Source organism: Lucilia sericata, unplaced genomic scaffold (genome assembly GCF_015586225.1).
Source record: "Lucilia sericata isolate MDLA Ls3-8-SP2 unplaced genomic scaffold, ASM1558622v1 Contig000818F_arrow, whole genome shotgun sequence".
NCBI lineage: Eukaryota > Metazoa > Arthropoda > Insecta > Diptera > Calliphoridae > Lucilia > Lucilia sericata.
In genome coordinates, this window is record NW_023994810.1 from 169,912 (window position 1) to 191,526 (window position 21,615).

The 21,615-nt window shown below is 27.9% G+C and overlaps 3 protein-coding genes across 7 annotated transcripts; 2 read left to right on the forward strand and 1 right to left on the reverse strand.

Moving 5' to 3' along the window:
• Positions 1-72: 72 nt before the first annotated feature.
• On the reverse strand, positions 73-3,708 carry LOC119608289 (serine/threonine-protein phosphatase 5). The gene is made up of 9 exons (XM_037962649.1): positions 3,538-3,708; positions 2,973-3,477; positions 2,057-2,298; positions 1,848-1,998; positions 1,655-1,776; positions 1,319-1,589; positions 802-1,252; positions 654-735; positions 73-304 (listed from the first exon to the last, which is right to left on the reverse strand). The coding sequence occupies exons 2-9, from the start codon at positions 3,205-3,207 to the stop codon at positions 245-247; spliced, it is 1,614 nt and encodes a 537-aa protein (XP_037818577.1). The 5' UTR covers positions 3,208-3,477; positions 3,538-3,708; the 3' UTR covers positions 73-244.
• An 850-nt stretch (positions 3,709-4,558) lies between these two features.
• LOC119608293 lies at positions 4,559-12,399 on the forward strand. Of its 4 annotated transcripts, none has more exons than XM_037962659.1 (3): positions 4,559-4,630; positions 10,916-11,243; positions 11,356-12,399. In XM_037962659.1, the coding sequence occupies exons 2-3, from the start codon at positions 10,992-10,994 to the stop codon at positions 12,061-12,063; spliced, it is 960 nt and encodes a 319-aa protein (XP_037818587.1). In that variant the 5' UTR covers positions 4,559-4,630; positions 10,916-10,991; the 3' UTR covers positions 12,064-12,399. The 4 variants fall into 4 exon arrangements, with proteins under 4 accessions (XP_037818587.1, XP_037818588.1, XP_037818589.1 ...); XM_037962660.1 differs by lacking the exon at positions 4,559-4,630 and adding an exon at positions 4,646-4,913; XM_037962661.1 differs by lacking the exon at positions 4,559-4,630 and adding an exon at positions 5,011-5,121.
• Positions 12,400-14,398: 1,999 nt separating this feature from the next.
• LOC119608290 (CLIP domain-containing serine protease 14D) lies at positions 14,399-20,387 on the forward strand. 2 transcript variants are annotated; one of them, XM_037962650.1, is made up of 7 exons: positions 14,399-14,715; positions 17,303-18,034; positions 19,401-19,503; positions 19,568-19,707; positions 19,778-19,864; positions 19,971-20,141; positions 20,199-20,387. In XM_037962650.1, exons 1-7 carry the CDS (start codon positions 14,643-14,645, stop codon positions 20,363-20,365), a joined length of 1,473 nt encoding a protein of 490 aa, XP_037818578.1. In that variant the 5' UTR covers positions 14,399-14,642; the 3' UTR covers positions 20,366-20,387. The 2 variants fall into 2 exon arrangements, with proteins under 2 accessions (XP_037818578.1, XP_037818579.1); XM_037962651.1 differs by lacking the exon at positions 14,399-14,715 and adding an exon at positions 14,785-14,812.
• The last annotated feature ends 1,228 nt before the right edge of the window (positions 20,388-21,615 follow it).

Consider the following 21,615-nt stretch of genomic DNA (forward strand, 5'->3'; position numbering starts at 1 on the left):
ATTTGTTCTCCTTTTATTAGTACAAAGCAAGCTTTGTATACATACTATGTACTTTGTTTACCTCTTTGTTTAACAAATAGAGTAGGATGTTACATCCTTGTTTTAAATTGTTTGATGTTGTGTTGTTCTTTAAGTGTATATGTATATATTTTTGTAAAAAGAATTTAGCGTAATTGGTTTTTGTTGTTTTGCTTAAAAAATTGTTTTGAAAACATTAGAGCCATAAGAAATATTAACAAAATGACTACGTCAATAAGCTCATAAGTCTATTTGCATAAGCCATAGGTTTAACATCAGGATGTGGCTGAAATTAAAAAAAAAATTAAATTAATTATATAATTTTATTTTATCAGAGGTAAAATTTAGATTTTTAGTACGATGCTAAATTTAGTTTTTTAATAAAAAATTATTTTTTTTTTATTAAAAATTAGACGCTAAACAGGTCTTTATTAAAATTTTGGTAAAACTCTGTTTTACTGCAAATCCAATCTTTTATAAAAATAAAATATTTAAATATAAATGCTGGGGGTTAAAATTAAATTTGCACAAATCTACGGAAATAAAAAGTTCATTTCTTCTTGCAACATTTTATTAGTGGTCATACTCAATAAAAATTAATTTTCTAAAAAACGATGTAATAATTCTCAACTTACCACCGATTCAAATGACTTGAAATTAGGTTTTAAATCATTGCCTTTGATTGTTATAAATGCACCTAAATTACCCATGGTATCGCTGAAAAAGAAACATAATAATAATCAATTATTCTTTCAACAATAAATGAAAAAAAAAAAAACATACCAGTAATTGGGTGCCGAAAATACCGTTATACATTTACCATCATGTGATACATCATAGCCCATATCCTTAACCTCATGTGAACGTACAATATAATCCAAGTTATTATGTTTACAGAAAGTTTCAGTAACATCGGGACCGAATTGTATGCCAACACCACGTTTCGAAGGACCACGACCATAACTAAGTTGTGGATCCGACCATAAAAGTTCGCACATAAGACCATCTTCTGGTGGTTGGCAGTTACGTTCAATACGTCTTAAATCATCCAGGGTAACAGTATCGCTAGAGAAAAGTCCACCATGCATAACCAAGATTTTCTTGTTGATACAATGACACAAGGGCAGCCAATTGAAAACTTGCGTAAACATATCAGCCATAGTGCTTGTGTATTTAGCAGTTACTTCACCGGTAAAACCATACATTTGATTCATATTTATACTTTCGTGATTACCTTTGGGAAAGAAAAACATTTTAATATACAGAACTAGCAATATTTAAAATTATACTTATACAATACCTCTAGATAAATAGAAATGATTGGGATACAACAGTTTAAAACCAAATAAGGTAAATATGCATTCCACCGAAAATGAGCCTCTATCGACAAAATCACCATTAAACAAATATGGATTCGTTGGAGAGGGTAAACCGTTAATTTCGAAGATATTCATAAGATCATAAAACTGACCATGAATATCACCACAAATGGTGAATTTAGATTCATCGGGCACACTTATGTCCACCATTGAAGGTTGAGTACGCATATAACTATCAATATCGCACAGGATCTTTTAGAGAGAAATGTACAATAATTTGAATATTTTATTTGATCAAAGTTTTCCAATTCACTTACCTTGTAAGCATATTTGCGATGTAATTTCTTTTGTTGTTTATAATGTTCCATAAGTTCTAACATAAATTTCAAAGTCACTTTACCATCTTCTAACGCAGGTCCCTTATAATCATCCTCAATGGCTTTAAAAGTTTAAGGTATAATAGATGATTATTTAAATTATGTTAAAGTAATTTCGTTAATTTAAACATACCAATGTTCTCTAAATCTCTAAACATTTCTGATAAAGTTTTCTCTGGTTTATCAACAGCAATAGCTCTTTCAAATGCTCTCATTTTAACGATTTTATTGCATTCGGTATATTTTAATTTAGCATCTTTATCATTGGGACGGCATTTTGATACCTTTAATAGAACAATTGGTGTAAATAGCAAATGGCATGTTTTAGAAAATATTACTTACATATTCATAATCCGATAGGGCCTGTTTGAATTTGCCCAATGACATATGAGCCGCTGCTCGGCGATAATAGCCTTTAAGATAGGTTGGATCTGCTTTAACGGCAGCAATACCATCCTGTAAAGCAAAACCAAAGCTCTCCTGCCTCAAATGAGCCAATGAACGATTAGCATAGAAAATTGCATTAGTTGGTATTAAATCTATAGCTTTGGTGTACATTTCGATCGCTTTAGAGAAATCTTTAGCTAAAAGAAAATGAAATTTGTATTTAAATTTTTGTGGGCAAATAAATGGTAATTATACATATATAAAATATATTATTTTATTTTAATTTTTATTCATAGTAATAATATAAAAAGCCACTATTGACCAATAAATATATTAATAATTAATATATGTATTATTTAAATAAAAAATATATTAATAATTAAAAAAAACTAATGAATAATTAGATATTTTAAGGCTTGTATGAAGTCTGACTTCATATCGGTCATTTACTAAACGACTAATCAAAAATTCGCGTTTTTTTTACTGAGGGCTACAAATTTCAAATATGTCTAAAACTCATGTTTTTATGAATATTACATAAATAAAAATTACATTTCAATTTAGATTAGAAACATATTACCCACTACTATCTGAATCTGTAAAATGTTATTAAACATTCAAAGCTATTTTTCCCGAAACGATTTTTTTGATTATGCCAGTCTTGTAGTAAATGATCAATATGATACCCTATACCGATATGAGAAATACCATCAATTATGAATCGGCTACTAAAAATTTACTATAGTACACTTTACATGCAAAGTTTATTTGCCAAGTCAAAAGTGAAAGAACGCTTTCAATAAAAATTTTCCCCCAAAATACTGATTTTTTAAACATCTTTTAGTAAATACAAACAAAAATACTATCTTACCTTTAAGATAATCATTTCCCTGAATTTTATATTTATCGGCTAAAATCACTTTTTCATCCTGAGCATTGGTATCTTTGCCAGCTTCCGAAGTGGCAGCAGCTGGTGTAGCAGAAGTGCTATTTGACGTCACAGTTGAAGCCGTGGTATTGCAGGCACCACCACCCTCAGCACCACATGCTTTCTGTTGTTGGTCCTCATTATTATTTTGTTCCATTTCAACTTGAACAGCTGACATTATAATAGTTTTCAATAAAAACTATATTTTTATCGAAAAAATCTCACTCTTTTTACGCAAAAATATTCGTTGTAATTTTCACTTTTTTAATTTAAAGTATTATTGGTTTTTTGTGTTGTTGTTAGGACAGTCCAATACCACCACCACCTCTATTGACTTTTTTCAAATAAAGAAAACACAAAAAAAAAACTTCTTTCGTTTTCTTATAAGTTGCAGGTTTTATCGACCAACTTTTTTGCTGTACACTTTTTCGATAGATTTTTAATAAAACTATAAATATAATTGATATAAATGTAGTAATTACTAAGAATTATGTCCACTTTAATTTACCTTATTAATTGATTTATAAATTGCAAACTTTTCCGAAAAAAAACTTCCGGACTTTCGTTCGGTTAAAATTTTTTTCAAAAGAAAAGAATGAAGAAAAATGGTTTTTGACAGCAAAGTTGGTGGAAAAAATCTCACATTGTCATTATTATGTCACAACACGAAAAGACACTGAATGTGTAAATAATACCGGGTGAGTCAGAGATATATTATTAGTTGCACGGTGGGATTACGAGTGTTTTATAGTTGAAACTACAAAAGTCCACCCAGCATTTATTGTTATAGTTTGTTTTTTAAGTTACTTAGTTTCCAAAACTAAGATTTATTTGGCCAGTAATTAAAAATTATACAACGCCATCACCAATTCTAGCTAGAAAAAACTAGCTCATATGTTCTAATCAAAATTAAAAACTTAGGTTAAGTTAACACGATTGCACATGGTCAATATGCACCTCAAGAAAAACTGTAACTCAGTACAGTTATCTGACGTCACACATTGGCCAATGCGGTTTGAAACGTAAAACTCTCGAAGGCAGAACAAAAAGGACGGCCTGATTACCCTTAAGCGATAATGGCAACGACGAACAACGGTTTTCCTCCACCCAGAGCTGAATTACGAATGAAAATATAATTTTAATGGAAAAATTTTTGAAAAAGTCCTATTGTTAATGCAATTTTACACTTTTCAATCGGTTTTCGACACGGGTTCCCGTTATTCGAATGGGCTAAATTTTTAAACCAATTAGTTTTAGATACTAAAAAACAAAATGAGACCCATCCAAGCAAAAAAAGTCTTTTTTGATAAGTACCTTTTATGACTATTTAAAAGGATTTCGAGAATATTATTCATGAACTTTAAGGATTTTTTTATAAAAATACACCACTTTTGGGTGGTGGATTAACAAACATTTGTTCCCACTTTTTAATCACTTGGATTCTGTTTTTATTTAATATCGTTGAAAATTAAAAAAACACAGTTGAAAACATATACATCTTATAGTCGATTTTAATACGCCGCCGAAGTTTTTAGAGTCAGTCGCCGCCTCCGTTAATATTTGTCGGCACAGGGCTCTTTAGTGTATCCAAACATCCATCTGTAAGTAGTCAGATAAATGCAAGAGAAATAATAGAACTAAGAAAAATATAAAATAACTATGAATGCATTTTTGAGATATATAAATTAACATCTCAACTACTAAAGAGACAGATTAGAAGAAAAAAATCAATTGTTAACATAGAATTTCCAGTTTTTTTTTTATGAGCCATTTCGTTACAGCCCAGTTTAAAGTACATGGTGCTGCTGCTTGTTGGTTTAATATGAATGGATTTTATTGTTAATAATACAGTTATTTTGTTTATTACATGTCTTACCAGTTAGTGTAAGTTTTAATAGAAAAGCTTTAAGTGGAGACACACACTCTATCAACCAAGTGTTTTTTATTAGTTTTTCAGAAGATAAACTACAGAGAGTGAGTCTCAACAACTCCGTCACAAATATATGAAAAACAAAAAATTGTATATGAAAAAAAAATGCATTAGAGACAATAACAAGAAAAAAATCATAGTAAATATCCATGATGGAAAAAGGTGAAAAACAAGCCAGATAATGCCAACGACATTAGTTCAGTTGATGTCGTGGAGTTAAGTCGCATAAAAATTATTAAAAGCAAAGATTTATAAGAAACTGCAATTGCAACTAAAAAAATAACTAAACTTTTTTAAACAAAGAAAACTGAAAATTGTGTTTTTAAAATTAGTTAGAAAATTTATTAACGCAATTCTAGTAAATGTGTTTTACAAGTAATGTGCAAACTAATGTTAATGTTTTGACAATTGCACATAATATAAATATATTAAAATAGTTCGAATAAACCAGTGCAAATAACACTTACATTTCTCAAAACACAAGTTAGTATTAGTAATTAATTAAAAATATGTAAATTTCTAAAAATTTACTTGTTTTTATTGCTAATTCTATAGTGTGTAACAACATATGCATAATCATACATACAGTTAATCACAAAAATAAGTATAAAGAAATACTGACGATTGGTTTTATTTAAAAAAACATATTTTTTCAAAAAACAAGAAAGTAACACATTTATTTATTAAAAACAATTATGATAATTATTATTCACTACTTTTTTTCTTCATATTTTGGTTCTTTGAGTTCTCATTTAAGCTAAAGTTAAAAAGGTGCAAAATTTACGTCACAAAAGTAAGTATACAGATCATTTCAGTATATATTTGGTTTAATGATATTAACAAAATTTATGAAAATTTTACTTGTATTAATATAATTACTTTTTAATAAAATATTTTTTACACAATAACTTGGAAAAAATCTACTTTTAGTTCCGAAATCTTGAAATTTAGGCCGATTGGCTCCGGAATTAATTAGTAGAACAGTTTTTTCTCATTTCTACGATTTTTTTCCACTTTAGACCCCGGATTGTGGATCTGGTGGTCATTGAACCCTCCAAATGATGCATTGAAAATAGAATTTTTAACTTTTGAAAGGAGTTGTTATTTCGAAATTAATGTTATATGCATGGATTTGGCCATTTTGAACACAGTACGTTCTTAAAAACCCGAAATTTAACTCCGATTTCTTAAGACTATGTTGTAAGTCTTTAAAATTTGGATAATTCTATATATTTTCTTTAATTTAAACAGGTTTTCCAAATACTCCGATTTCCAAAGCATACAATAATGCGACCAATCATATCTTGATATGCTCGATACAATAACCATGTTTTATGGATCGGACATTTTATTTGTTCTAGCAACAAATTAAGATGTATCCGTGTCCAAAATTGTTCAATTCGTATTCATACCACCAATTGAGCCTGATTTAATATAAAAATCTTACTATTTTGGACAATAATCAATTTCAGAACCGATATGTAGTGTAAGTTATTGACATGGTCACTATTTGACGATTATTGGTAGTATTTAGGAGTGTGTAATGGATGATTGGAACCAAAAAACTTGTTTTAATTAATGGATACTAGTGCAAGTATTATTAATATCGCATTTTAAGATATACATTTTAGGAAATCGCCGTTAAATATCGAATATGAACGCTATACTATGTTAAAAACGGCAATGTTCCGCAATGGATTGTAATTATTGTAAAGAAACAATTAATTTAAAAGTTAAAATATCGTCTTCCAATGCATCATAATGAACAAACGAGGGATATTATTGAATACCCGATCCAAAACTCCGGGGGTTTAATGTTCTTAAATAGGCAAAAATGCTCCTATAAATAATATTCAGATCAATTACCAAAAATTTCAATTTTTCGGAACAAAAAGTGAATTTTTTTCCATGTTATAGTGTACAGAATATTTTATTATAAAATAATTACATTCAAACAGGTAAAATTGTCATGAATTTTGTTAATATCATTAAGCCAAATACATATTGAAATTATCTGTATACTTACTTTTGTGACGTAAATTTTGTACCTATTTAACTACACCTTAAATGAGAACTCAAGTAACCAAAATAACCCGGAAAAAAGTAGTGAATAATAATTATCATAATTGTTTTTAATAAATAAATATGTTACTTTTTTGATTTTTGAAAAAATAATATCCTTTTTTAAATAATACCAATTGTCAGTATTTCTGTATACTTATTTTTGAGATTAACTGTACATGTGCAGTGTCTCTCATAATTATTCGAATTTGGGTAAACAATAAAAAGAAACCAAATTTAATAATATATGTTGTGTGCAAAATAAATTAATTAATTAATTTGTTATATTGTCTAGATAGTCCTTATGTTTGATATCACGCTTTTTAAAACTTGAAAAATTTGCATTGACTTAAATTAATTGTGCTTTTTTAAAAAAAGTCCATGAAATTGCCTCACAAAAGTATTTCCTGTATTTCATATTTGATCATATTATACGCAACACAAATTTTAGAATCGAATGGTTTTTATGCGTAATATTGTTTTAAGGGGTTACTATCCACGGAAAGGATATATTTTTGGCCCATTTGGTCCACAATTTTGGGGAATTTGTACCCTCTTTTCATGTAATTTTGGCCATAATTGTAAATTTTTCTCCTTTTTTCCAGAGATAAAACAAAAATTTGATATTGGGACTTAAAAGACCCCTTGGGGTATCTAAAAATAATATTTTTTGTTACAAGAATCTGTATTTAAACGTTCCAAGATAAATTATTCGGATCATTCTTCTGTCGCTAATTCAATATATTGGAACTTAAGTCCATTTTTATAATACTAGGATCAACTATTTTCGAGGAAAGTTTTCTGGTATATATTCTTTTAGATATCAGCTTTTTACATTTTAAGTTTTCAAAGTGTTGTGGAAGTTTCAAAATAGTAAAATCATTATTTTTATATACCAATGGCCTCCATGCTGCATGGCACGATATTATGATCACATGAAAAATGTTGATACATATGTGTTTAAATATTATTTACTATGATCAAATTAAAACCAAAATTTAGGACTTACAGTGTTATTGTAACGGGCAACATAAGCGTGAAAGTTACGAGTAGTAAAAACTGAATTCTACTATATAGGATGACGTTTTGTTAAGACATGTTTTGGGGTTGTATACCGCTATAATATATTGAAAATTTAAAATACATTAGTGCCAATATGTACATGAATATACACTAGACAACTTTGTCGAAAAATATAGTCCCTAGAGGTACGAAAAGGGACTTATGATCCAGATAATTCAATTAGAAACTGAAAAACGATACCAAAAATACATCTTGGAACGTTTAAGTACAGATCCTTATAACAAAAAATATTATTTTTGGATACCCTATGGGTTCTATTAAATTCCAATATTAAATTTTGGTTTTATCTCTGGAAAAAGGGTGAAAACATTACAAATATAGCCAAAAATCGCCATTTTAATGATATTACATGAAAAGAGGGTACAAATCCCCCAAAATTGTGGACCAAATGGGTCAAAAATGTATCCATGCTGTTGATAGTAACCCCTTAAAACAATATTAAGCATAAAACCATGCGATTCTAAAATTTGTGTATCGTATAATATGATCAAATATGAAATACAGGAAAAATTCGCATACTTTTGTGAAGTAGTTTCATGGACTTTTTTTAAAAAAAGCACAACTAATTTAAGTAAATGTAAAGTTTTCAAGTTTTAAGGGGCGTGATATCAAAACTAAGGACTATGTAGACAATATAACAAATTTATTTATTTATTTTCCACACAAAATATATTATTCTTTTCATAGTTTACCTAAATTCGAATACTTATGAGAGACACTGCACATACAGTGATGTTCGATGAAATAGAGCCACCATCACGTTCAATGTTTCTCTTCACTTAAAATCTCTCCTACAAAGAATACAGTTGGAAAAACTAACTGAAATTTTGTATTTATCTGTTATGAATATAATACCATTATTTTTGCAATAATTTACGCGTAGCTAGGTATTCCTAATTTTAATGAAATTTTAAATTAAGCTATATAAAATGGTGTGACAAAAAATAGAGCCAGTTTGCAAAAATATACAAATTTAACAATTTGAAGACAATTTTCAAATTTAAATCGATACAATTAGTAAGTTTAAGGCTTATTATTACAATCCTAATATAATCTCATTAAAAAACTATAATTTTGAGTCCAAAAAGGGCAGAAGCAAACTTTGCAGGCGATGCCGCAGAAAAATGATAAAAATACGCCATGTTCAAGGTAAGAGCTAGGTATAGGCTCTTGAAATAATTCTTTGGTCCAAAAAAATAGTATAAACTGTAGAAATACATAAGTTTAAATCAGAAAATATCAAGAAAAAATAAGACCTCTTTTTGGAGCAATAAATATGGTGTCATGTAAAAAAATTTCGCTTTTGAGCACACAATAGTAGGAATCTCCTTAAAAAGTGCTATTTCTCATTAATTATAATTATGGGATATTTATAGTCCTATCTTTCCTCAATCCGAAATAGACACTATGTTCCAAACAAGAAAAAATAACCCCATATGAGAGATCTTACAATTAAGCTGGCAACATCTAAATTATATTCCCTTTTAAGGTTACACGGAGCACACAAAAGTGTCATCTTCTACATGAGTCTGTTTTTTTCGCTTAAAAAAAGATGTCATTTTTTATTTTTTCTCGATATTTTTTTGGCTTAAACTTATATTTTACAGTATCTTCTATTACTTTCTTGGAGCATCTAATTATTTCAACAGTTTGTCTATAGCCCTTTCCTAGATCATGGAGTGTTTTTGTCGTTTTTCTGCTGTATCGCCTGCAATGTGATCTGATCTGAACAACATTTGATTAATTTTTAAAAATTATCGATTCTTTAATTACACAGTGATACACCAAAAAGGCAGGTGTTCTCATATACCAATTCCATTTCGTTGTAGTCCACAGAGTACGAATATAGTTTTAACTTTAATGAATAAGTGTTAACTTTAAAAATATATGATTAAAATGAATAATTTCTAAAAAAGTGTGAGTTTTTTGGACAATCGGTTGAAAACTACTAAGCTTATTATTTTTCAAAGTTAAAACTTAAAAAATTGCTCTTTTTCGCATATTTTGCTCTTAATAAGTATGTTAACGAAGTGATAGGGGAAAACTAAAATTATATTCGTACTCTATGGACTATAGCGAAATGAAATTTGTATATAAGAACGCCTGCATTTTATTTTTCTTCAGTTGTTCACAGTGTTATATCTTCTACACAATTCTAAATACCTACCTTCTGATTAATAAACATTTTGTTTGTATTCAATCTATAAAAATGTTATCGTACAGATATTTTTAAATAAAAATTTTCTTTTCGAAATGGCCGCTTCAATTATATTAATTATAATCACTTTCCATCATTCAGACCTAATTTGTATAACGCCCGGAAATTATTTGACAATAAATCCCATAAAAAGTTTAATATCTGAAAAATACTTATACGGCATTAGTATTATAATCATTGATCAAATTTGGCATAAATAAGTTTTTACAAAATCTAAATCACTCGAACGATGGAATTGTCTATATGGAACATCATAATTTCTAAACGGTGTTAAAATATAAAAATGTTTAACACATTTTGAATATGTATACATATATATAAAATCTGTATATCATAAGAAAGGCATTCGAAAGGCCGTTCATTTCATATGTTTAGGAAACGATAATCAACATATATCCAAACATCTTAACCATTTATGCCCGAATATGAAATTTTTTGTTAAAGTTAAAATAAAATTTATTAAATTTAATAATAAAAATTGTCTATTGTAAATTGATTACAGTCTTTACTTGTATGGATTTTATAATTTTATTGACCAAACTCTTTAACATATATTTTTTTTACTTTTTAAAATAACAACTTTTCCAATTTTAGTTCTCTTTTAAGATTCTCTAAGATTGTTTATTTTTTATAACAACTGTATATCACATAAATAAAAACAAAAATAAAGATGTCAATGAATAATCTAACTATTGATGGTGAATTCCGTTATATTGTACAATGGTTTAACGAATGGAGCGAATTGCAACGTGATGATTTCGTACCAATACTAGTAAAATATATAACGGGCTCTCACACAAACGAAGATGATGATAATGATGATGGACTTGTAGCTGCAGCGGTAACACCACCGGTTAATATGAATGGTTTACCAAATGATCTTGAATTCAGTGGAAGACCAATGTCATTATTTCAATGCAGGGTAAGAGACAAGATGTTTAAAAGAAAAATGAAAGTGTTGTTGGTATTGTTTACAGTACACTTTAGTAAAAGTTTAATATTGTAAAGTTTAAAATTGTATTTCTATATTACAGATTAAACTTTTCAATCAATGGAATCGTAGATGGCCCACTGAGTTTAAAGAAAAATTACAACAAAAAATTGGAGAAATTGATGGCAAAGTAGGTGAGAAAATTAAATTGGCTTTGAATCCAAATAATACTCTCACAAATGGTTACGCATCGAATGAAGAAGATCCACACAGTTTGGAACTGTTGAAAGAAAATGGTGAAAATTCAGTTATTGTTGCTAATTATGCAACCGAAATAGAGGCAATGGCATTGAATGACCCCATGACAGAAGTTTTAAATAATGAAACATCTGTCGATGACATTGAAACGAATGAAGATGTCAGCAACAGTATTGAACAACCGCTATTCAATAACAACACGGTTACTAACACATCATCAGCCCCACTTCAGGCTGGCATTAATATTGACGACAATAATGATGTTGCTGCTGGTAATGTTAACAATGATGGTGATGATGATGAAGTTTGCAGCAATAATACAACACATAATCATGCAATTAATGAACGCGAAGAACCTGTTGAACAGGTTGTACAAATGCAAAATCTTCAAATAAATGAAGAAAAAGCAGAAGCTGAAAAAGACCATGAAGATGTAATAGCAGCAACTGTGGAGCAGAAACAACAGCCACTACCATCCATAACAGTTACAGTTAATCCAGTCGTTGTTACACAAACAATTACTACAAATGCAGAAGTTCCTTTAGTCGTTTAAACATGTTTGAATTGAGTTAAATTTATTTTATTTTCTTATTATATTTTTCGCTGAACGCAATTCAGAGCATCATGATCATCTTATTAATTATTATGAAAATTATTTGAAATGGCATAAAAGACATTCCAATTATTCGTACCGTTTGTTTTAAGTTAATTATATACAATATACATTCAATTATTGTGAATCCAACATAGATTTATACGCACAATCAACATGCATTCCAATAAAATTCATGTTTAAATATCTAATTAATTGTGGCATATAAAGTAAATACTCCTAGCAGAAGACGCAAAAAAGAAAAACTATAAATAAAACATTAAACAAAGTTTTAAATTATTTTGTTGTTTTTATTTTCTCTTTAAATTATGGTTAATATCACAATGTATGTGGTGGACAAAATGACTTGTAATGTTATTGGACATTCGTATTTTTAAATTTCGGTCTATATAAATATTGAGAATAAATTAAAAAACTGTAATGCAATTAGATATATTTAATAATTACACTGTACGTAAAATTTCAACTTTCAAAAACACAGACACAGATAAACGCCGAAATACGTGTACTTAATTTTCGGTCGTAGAATCTAGTGACATACTCCGTTTTAAAAAGTTGGTTAAAAATCGGGAGATATTGCATTTTAAATTTTAAACTATTTCTGAGGTGACTTTTTGATTATTTAAATTTAAAAAACAAAACTTACACGCATATAAAAGTAAATAAATACATGAAACTAGAGTCCATTTGAATTATTATACATATATATTTAGTTTTTCGTGATTAATTCGTGTGTCTATGCGAGAAAACTTTTTTCAAAATTTAGAAAAATAAAATATCACCTCATAAAAGCTCATACTTTAAAACGCAATATCTCCCGATTTCGACCCAACTTTTCAAAACGGAGTATGCCACTAGATACTACGACCCAAAATTAAGTTTAGGTGTCTCGGCGTTTTTCTGTGACTTTTTGACATACTTACAGTGTTATTGTATGTATGCACGTATACAACACTTTACTTTCTTTGTTCTAATAAAAATTTTCTTTCTCTGTAACAGACACAGCTACATTGCGCTTTAATCGTGCGAGTTTAATGTCTTGTTTGGCTTAATTAATTTAACATGTTTTGTTACGCTTTTTAATTGAAATCAAGTTTATTTTTATATCGTGTAAACGGATTTAATGTCAAAATTTTTGCCAGTATTAATAATTTAATACTTGTGTTGGATATAAATTAAAAGTATTCACCACCAAATTTAAAGTTCTTAAAAATCTTACTGGTTTTTTTGACAGAGGGTTAACAAATGACAATACATTTGTATGGGGTACATGAAAATCAAATATTTTTATTCCAATAAAACTTCTAATAGGATGAATATGTACATATGTACACATTGAAAAATTTCAAAAAACCCGCAAGCTTTCAAAAACAAACATATACATATGTATGTATATAGTTCGTTCAGGTAGTAATACAAATTATATCAATGTCTCAAACTAAAAGTTTTTTATCTGAAATATACATAATTGCACTACTTTAAAAGTGAAAATATTACATTATTTCGATATCAAAAAAAATATTTCCTATTAGTTATTTTAATATCATATATTATGTTGTTCTTATAAAATTGGTTTCAAAAAAGTCTCAATAAATATAACTTTAACTTTGTTTTTCAATACAAATTTTAAATATTTTTGTGAAAAAATGGTAACAATTAAGAAGAACTTCGTTTATTAAACAAAATGTTCAATATGTTACTGAAACTCAACTAGAATTACAATTAGAAAATTTGAAAAGAGATTGAAAATGGTATAGAAATCGTTACTACTGTCAAAGAACTTTTTTGAAATTACGTTAAACATATGTATTTGAAAAAATTTCAACTTTATTTAAAAGATTTTGGTAAAATTCATATTTTTTAAATTTATAGAGTCTGATCTTAGTTGATAAGAATTCATCATGTTAACAGAATACATTTCTATTTTGTTAATAATAAGTTTAAATAAATACAAAAAAAAAACTAATTATTTTATAATTTTAAATAAATTTCTTTTGTTTGATGTTGCTGTTAATTATTATAAGTAAGACTATTTATTAATTATGCTAAAAAAATAGCTCTGTCTGTGTTTATACAAACATACATTCATATAAATATATATATCAGTAAGTATATGTATGTAAAATGTATAAAAAACACTAATGTCTACAAAATCTTTAATGAAATGTTTAGTTATATTTTTTTTCTTTTTTGTTGTATTTTTATTTCTATAGTACCTATAGTATATTTTCAAAAACTTTGTTATTAATAAAATCATTATCATTTAAAACGTGAAACGTTGCGGTGCTTTATGGAGGACTGACGACGGACTGGTTTATTCAAAACGCATTTCAAAAAGAAAAGAAAAAGAAATAATATTTAAGTGAAATGTTAAAAACAGTAAAGTTTAAAAATTAAACAAACAAAAAATAAACAAATATTTAATTGCTATTACTTAAATAAAATTTGCTACTTTATTAAAAAAATATATTATTTAATAAATAAAGTGAAAAAAAGTGTTGTGGTTTCGTTAAAACAAAATGTTTAAATTAGAAATTAAAATAAATTTAAATCTCTGTTTTTGTTTGTTATTGGCGAATTGTGTCAGTAAAGGTAAAATTATTAGCAACTTAATGTTGTGTAAACAAAAGTGAATAGAAAAGAAAACGTTTTAATTAAAATTATAATAAATAATAAATGAGATTCATATGTATGTATAGAATTATGTTAATTAATACGTGTGTTTAACTTTAATACAAGTTTTTGCGTCAATAGGAGCGCGCGATTCTTTCTACTATTAGAATGTTATCAATTTTATAGTTCAAAAGAGTGTTTGTTTTTCTATATTTAATAAAATAAAAAGTGCCTGTATTTGTTACTTAACATTTAAAATCTCACCTTTAATTGACTCCCGCCAAGTTATCAGTTTACAGTACAATTAAATTGTAAATAATTTGGAAAATATTTTTCGTAAACGCCTTAATAAGAAATTAGTGCGATAATTTGAATATTGGAAATATTGAAAATAAACAACATTGTGTCAATAATATAAAAATTTAATATCAAAGTTTTTTTTATATATATAAAGTCCTTATTTTATGAAATAGTCTAAATATAAATTTGGTAAGATTTTAAGGAAAGTCTGATTGAGGAATCAATAAAATATAATATATGTATATTCACCCCTATTCCCCATTTAGTTGGGCAAAGATTGAAAAAAGGCATTCCAGCAAAAATTGGAATCTTAAGTAAAAGAAGAAGCAATTCCAATTCGTTGTAATGTTTTAGAATTGTGTTTATTCTACATTACTATCGTAGCTACGTTTTTTAGTGATGAAGCATCAAATCGAAATGCAAATATTAAATTTTCCAAACGGAGAAAGTTCGAATTAGGGTGATTAGTTCTGAAATAATTTGTTTTTTTATGACCCGGTAAAATGTGTATGTGTGTGTTATAAATTTTAAAGCAAGTAAATAAAGAGAAAACAGAATTCTTCAGAAGGATAGTCCTATTTATTGTATATCTGTAATATCGTCGATGTCTTTCGAATTGGATGAAATTTTAACCAAGGTTAGTACTATTGGATTGTAGAACAAACATAAACAAAAAATTTTCAACTTTGACCGCCTCTAACTCCAGCAGTTCTTGACCGATATACTTAGCTGAAAATTTGTGTCTGGCCTTATTATCCAATAGTACTAACCTTAAAATCGATTTTATGAGTTGGGTCACTTGACATGAAATTTGTAGATAACAAAGGGACTTGTATCAATAGCCAAATATTCCTTTCACATTATCCAATACTAAAAATTTTCCGGGAACTTCCTTTCTACCATATTAATTTTCTTAAAGTGAAAATATTTAAAATTTTCAAAATTTCCAAATCAAATTTCCTTTGGTTTTACAAATTTCCCCATTATTAGACAAATTAAGAATAGAAAGAGGATGAAATTTGGTATAACATTACTGAAGATTGTGATGCATATAGAAACTATAATGACACCGATTAATTCTTATTCACCATGTTTTTCGTGCGTAGTCCTTATTAATTCCAAAAAGTAATTTTTTTATTACAATACAATCTTACTACAAATTTATAAATCACATGTTTTTTTCTTTCAATTTGTTTTGATATCTATTCTATATTTTGAGATATCGTCCAGTGCTAAACGTTGTAATTGTGTTTTTACATTTTTCAACTAATCTTTAAATCTATTTTGTTTAGAAAAATCATTTAATATGTACATACTACTTTTTTCTGTATATAACAAGTAAATATGCAAATTTAATGAAGGTAATTTTCGTAAAATTATAACGCAATGTCAACTAAAAAAAAAACTGTAACACAAAAATAAAAAATATGCTAAAATAAAACGAAATTGTAATTCTGGTTAAAACTGTTTATATCATTTGAAGTCATAGATTCTAACTATAAAAACTATTACACATTAGTAGTATAGAAAATATCTTAATAAAAACAAACATAGACGGAAAAAATAAATATTCATTTAAGTCCGGTTTAACAATAAGACACAGAAATACCCAAAAAAGTATAAAAACCATAATCTTAACTAGGTCAGTTCCGTTAGTGAGAAAAAAAAAAGAGTTCATAAAAACACGAGTACTTAATAGATGTCATAATTGCCGTAAAATATTTATAAAAAAATAAAACAAATGAATGACCCAAAAAAAAAAAAAAAAACGCGTATAAAACTAAAAACAGCAAATGCTTAAACGCACAACTTCAAACAGCTTAAAAACTGAAACAATTTGAAAAATTAAAAAAAAAAAACAAAAAACAGAAAAACCCCTTATAAACATAAATATACAAATAAATAATATCGTCATTAATTACCTTGATCATGAATTTGCTACTACATATAGCCGGTATCGAATAGTTAGTGAATCATTGCTATAATTCAATTAAATTACAATCATGTGGTGTAAATTTTTTTGTTTTATATAGAAAAAAAAATAGAGTTAAATAACCGCAAAACTATACAGAAGTTCAAACGAAAAACAAACAAAATAGAAAGACTTAAGATAAAAACTTGTTTGGCAGTGTATATTCAAAAAAGAGCATGTGAAACGAAAGACTTAAAAAACAAACTTTTTTATGTTGGTGTTTATAATTGATCTTTAAATAATGATTTTAGATTTTTAACTATTTAATAAATTTTGTCTTTTATTTTCAAACAGTTGTCACATATCCAACACAAAATTTATCTTTATGTAATTGCATCTTATTACAATCCTGTGAAGCTTTCAACACATTTATCGATAACTCCCCCAACGATGCACACATTAAGGCTGTCATACAAGAGGCCGTTTGCTATTTCGATGGTATTAGCATATTTGTCTGTTGTCCGGATAAAATCAATCATAAACAGAATGCCAAGGAAAAACCTAAATTGGATTATATAGATGAATTAACGGGACTAAACTGTCCGCCCTCCTTTGGCCATGAATACAATTACGATGAATATTTAAAAGCACACGATGAAATCGAAACAAAATATTATGATGCTCATTCGCCTAATACGCCAAATTATGCGAATAATTATGGTGCGGTTAGTAATAAACATCATGAGCAAACTACGCCTGTAATCTGTGATCCGTTGGGTAATTGTGACCCTTCTGCACACCCTCATACAAGTGGCCATTTGCCTTCAACGCCACAATATCCCTCATTTGATCTTCAGGGTCATCATGAACATGTTCACCATCATCATCATCTTGGTCATGATGTACCATTTTTTCCTCATACTCACAGCAATAATAATTATAATAATAATCAAGATTATCCTATGCAGCGGGCTACACCAAAACCTGAGAAGTCGTCGCCCAGAAGTTGTGGCATATTACCTTCGGTTTCTGGTGGTAATATTGAAGTTTTTCCCTGGATTACACGTTTGGCTTATTTAAATACAAGTAAGTAGTTTAAATTGTTCATTGTATTAACAGGGCCAGTAGCGGACTAAGGAGGAAAATATAAAATTTCAACCGTAAACCAAACATACATCGGAATATGTAGTATATTAAAGTTTTTGAAAAAAAATCGTGCGTTTTGTTGGAATTTTAATATTTCTATTATTCTGATCTATCTTTTAATCCTAAAGATATCGGAAGTTTTCGAAAAATTTCTTACAATAACAAGTCTTAAAAAATATAAAATTTTAATTTTTTTTATTAATTAGCACATTGATCTAAATAATTTTTATAAGAATTCATGTACAACATTACGTAATTGTAAGGTCAGTCCCACTCCTAAACTAAATATCATTAAACTACGACACAGTTCCCATTTGGCTTCGGTCATACGAAATACACAAGAACAATTTTCTCTAATTCGACTTGTAGCATTATTCAAATTATCCACAACCGTTGATAAGGAATTGCTAGTTCGTTTCAAAGTTTCTTCGGGCCCCTTAACATCCGGCATTTTAAAGATAATTGAAATTGATATCTGTAAGAGTTTTGTGGACATTAGTTTAGATCGTTGATTAAAATCAATTTATGCAGAAACAATTTAAAAACAATAAAGATGCGGAAACTGAACAACAATAGTTTAGCATGTTTTTAATTATTTGGCTGTGATAGCGTGAAAATCATAAGTGTTAAGGTCGGTCAATAACGTCAAATTCTCATGCACCAAATCAATCAATCATTATTGTTATGTTTACACAAATTTAATTACTAATAAAATATTCATAGATTCAATGCTTCATTTTATTTGAATTGCACCAATTGAAAAATGTTTTCAATTAATTTTAATAGTGGAATTTTCAGGATATGAGTTTGGAAAGAAAGATTTTTGTTTTTTATTTTACAAGTGGAAAAAATTTGTCCAGTGGATGTACATACATACATATATAGTTCGGAAACTGATAAAAAATCTTTTTTCGAGAAAATTTTCCTTAGATTTTTTTTAGAAAAGAAAATTGTTCTAACGATTTATCATTCTATTTTTTTCTTTTTAGAAGATAACTGCTTTTAAATATAATCTATCCATATATTCTGTGTTGTAAAAAAACAAAATGTCCTACCGACATTAAAAACTATGTGGATTTAAGAAATTAAAATGTCCACAAATATTCTCTGTTGATTGGTATCGAATTTGACCAAACTAGACCGAAAACAAATTAGATAATAATGTCCATAGGGCTAAACGATAGCATCTTGACAGCTTCAATATAACAACCTTCTTGTCACTTTTTTCTATTGCGACCAGGAAGTCCATTATATAAAAGCCAATTTAGCGATCATAAATCCTTTCATTTTTCCATTATAATTCCAGCTAGTCGAACGATAGGTTATCGATGTATGGGTACGATTATAAATGAACAGCATGTATTAACTGCAGCACACTGTGTGGATCAATTAGTACGAGATTTAAGATTGTAAGTAACCAAATGTTGATATCAAAACCTCAACACACACAATTTACATTAATATTTCCTGCAGGATTTATGTTCGTATTGGCGATGAGACAAACTTTGAAGATTATCAAATCTTGGAAACTATAGTGCATCCAAATTACAATGAACCCTTATTTAATAATGATGTAGCTCTTTTAAGAATAGCCATAACCTCAGAATCGAAAGGTAGGTTAATAGCACACGCATCTGTATTTTGTTTTTAAATTATTTTGTTAACAAAATTTATGGTTTTTAGGACCTTTAATACAAATTTGCTTACCACAAACAAATAGTAGTGCTTTGACGGGAGACACGGGAGTTGTGGCCGGTTGGAGCAGTAATGGTAATAAGAAATATATTTTTAATTATTTATCTTTTTTTGTTTTGTTTTTATTAAATTATGACTTTTCTATAATTTTTTATCTTTTATAAAATTTTATTTAAAACAGGTATTTCAACACTTAAAAGCTCAACAATACGTTACATTAATTTACCCATTATGAATAATACAGAATGTGCCATACGATATGCTAAATATAGTGAAAATTTTGAAATTAGTATAGTCATAACACCAACTGAATTTTGTGCTAAAGCTGAGGCCATGAACGATGTATGCGAAGGTAAATCATTTCAGAAATTTGTATAAAAAAATTTTATATATAATTTCACTTTTTTAGGCGACAGTGGTGGTCCATTTATGGAGCGTTCTTCCTCTGGACGCTATACATTAATAGGTATTGTGGCTTTTGGTCCAAAAACCAATTGTGGCCAGTCGAATTTACCTGGTGTCTATATGAGAGTTAGTTCGTATGTAGATTGGATTAAAAGTAATATAATTATTTAATTACAATTATTATAAGAAATAATTAAAATGTGTTTAACATGTATGTATAGAATTATTATCGCAAGTAAGTATAAACACTAGTAGAGCTTGTTATGATAATACAAAAAATCTGGGCAAACAAGTTATTGGACTATATGCAAATTTATAGAACAAACAAAAAACAAGAAATCTTAATACATATGAATGTATATCATATAAAGAAGCAGCTAAAATTTTGCACAGTCAAAACAAATTGGACATCGTTAAAATTGATTTCTTGTAAAGATTCTATTAACCCCTTATTGGCAAAATTAATATAATGTATACGACTAATTGCAGTAAGTGTTAAAGTATTAAGAACTAGTAGCATTCAACGAGCTTTCGCAATTAAAATACACTTTATGTATAAGTTATGCTTCAGAAAATGACTTTAAAATGCATGTTAGTTAGTTTGAAAGGATGAAATACACCTAGGCTTCTATCGGGCTGATGTGTGCTCCTTAACCAGTGCCTCAGGGAATCGAACCCACCACCTCCGGTCTACCAGACTAGAACACTAACCACTAACTTAACGGAGGCCATTTAATAAAATTCATAACTGTTAAAAAAATCTATTAAAAGATGTTAAACCAAGACACCTAGAAAACCAAAATTCTAAACAAAAAATTATAAATAAAATCTCAGCCTTTTAAAGACATTTCACATTTAAAATCTAAAATTTGGTACCGAAGGGAAAATTGATTTTTAACAGATTTATAGATATTGATAAAAAACATAATCTATAATATTCAAGAATATGTGAACTTGAGTTAGCAAATGGAAATTGTGGAAATTAGGAACAAAATAATGGAAAGTATGTAATTTTCTGTAAAAATTGGGAAAAGGGATCATTTACCCATTTATTAGCTTAAAAATACAGTAACAGTAAATTTTTAACTTTACTGTTAAATGTATCGTTTAAAGTTAAATTCAGAAGATGGACAAAGACCTTTTTGAACCGATCTTTTCGGAGTTATTACTACGATTAACTCATTTGTGGCTGCTAGCTGAATTGTATATATCATGTGTATATATATCGATATTAATATGAGTCAATTATTGACCAAACTTTACAGAATTTGATAATTATTTTTAATAGCGAAACAATCTTATATACAATTTTTTTTAACTATGTAAATATGAATAGAAAATTTTACATAATAAATTTGAATAAGAAATGACCACAAGGGGTTAAATTATAAAAAATAGAGAGAAATTCTTGTTTCATTAAG

Bases quoted from the DNA above. Each gene is read 5' to 3' on its own strand.
- LOC119608289 (XM_037962649.1), bottom strand. From the start codon at position 3,207: ATGTCAGCTGTTCAAGTTGAAATGGAACAAAATAATAATGAGGACCAA. The intron at 1,253-1,318 runs GTATTGTATAAG...TCTTTCCCAAAG, and splicing joins TCATTTCTATTTATCTAGAG to GTAATCACGAAAGTATAAAT. The intron at 305-653 runs GTAAGTTGAGAA...TTTTAATTTCAG, and splicing joins TCAAGTCATTTGAATCGGTG to CCACATCCTGATGTTAAACC.
- LOC119608290 (XM_037962650.1), top strand. From the start codon at position 14,643: ATGTTTAAATTAGAAATTAAAATAAATTTAAATCTCTGTTTTTGTTTG. The intron at 19,504-19,567 runs GTAAGTAACCAA...TATTTCCTGCAG, and splicing joins TTAGTACGAGATTTAAGATT to GATTTATGTTCGTATTGGCG. The intron at 19,865-19,970 runs GTAATAAGAAAT...TATTTAAAACAG, and splicing joins GGCCGGTTGGAGCAGTAATG to GTATTTCAACACTTAAAAGC.
- LOC119608293 (XM_037962659.1), top strand. From the start codon at position 10,992: ATGTCAATGAATAATCTAACTATTGATGGTGAATTCCGTTATATTGTA. The intron at 11,244-11,355 runs GTAAGAGACAAG...TCTATATTACAG, and splicing joins TGTCATTATTTCAATGCAGG to ATTAAACTTTTCAATCAATG.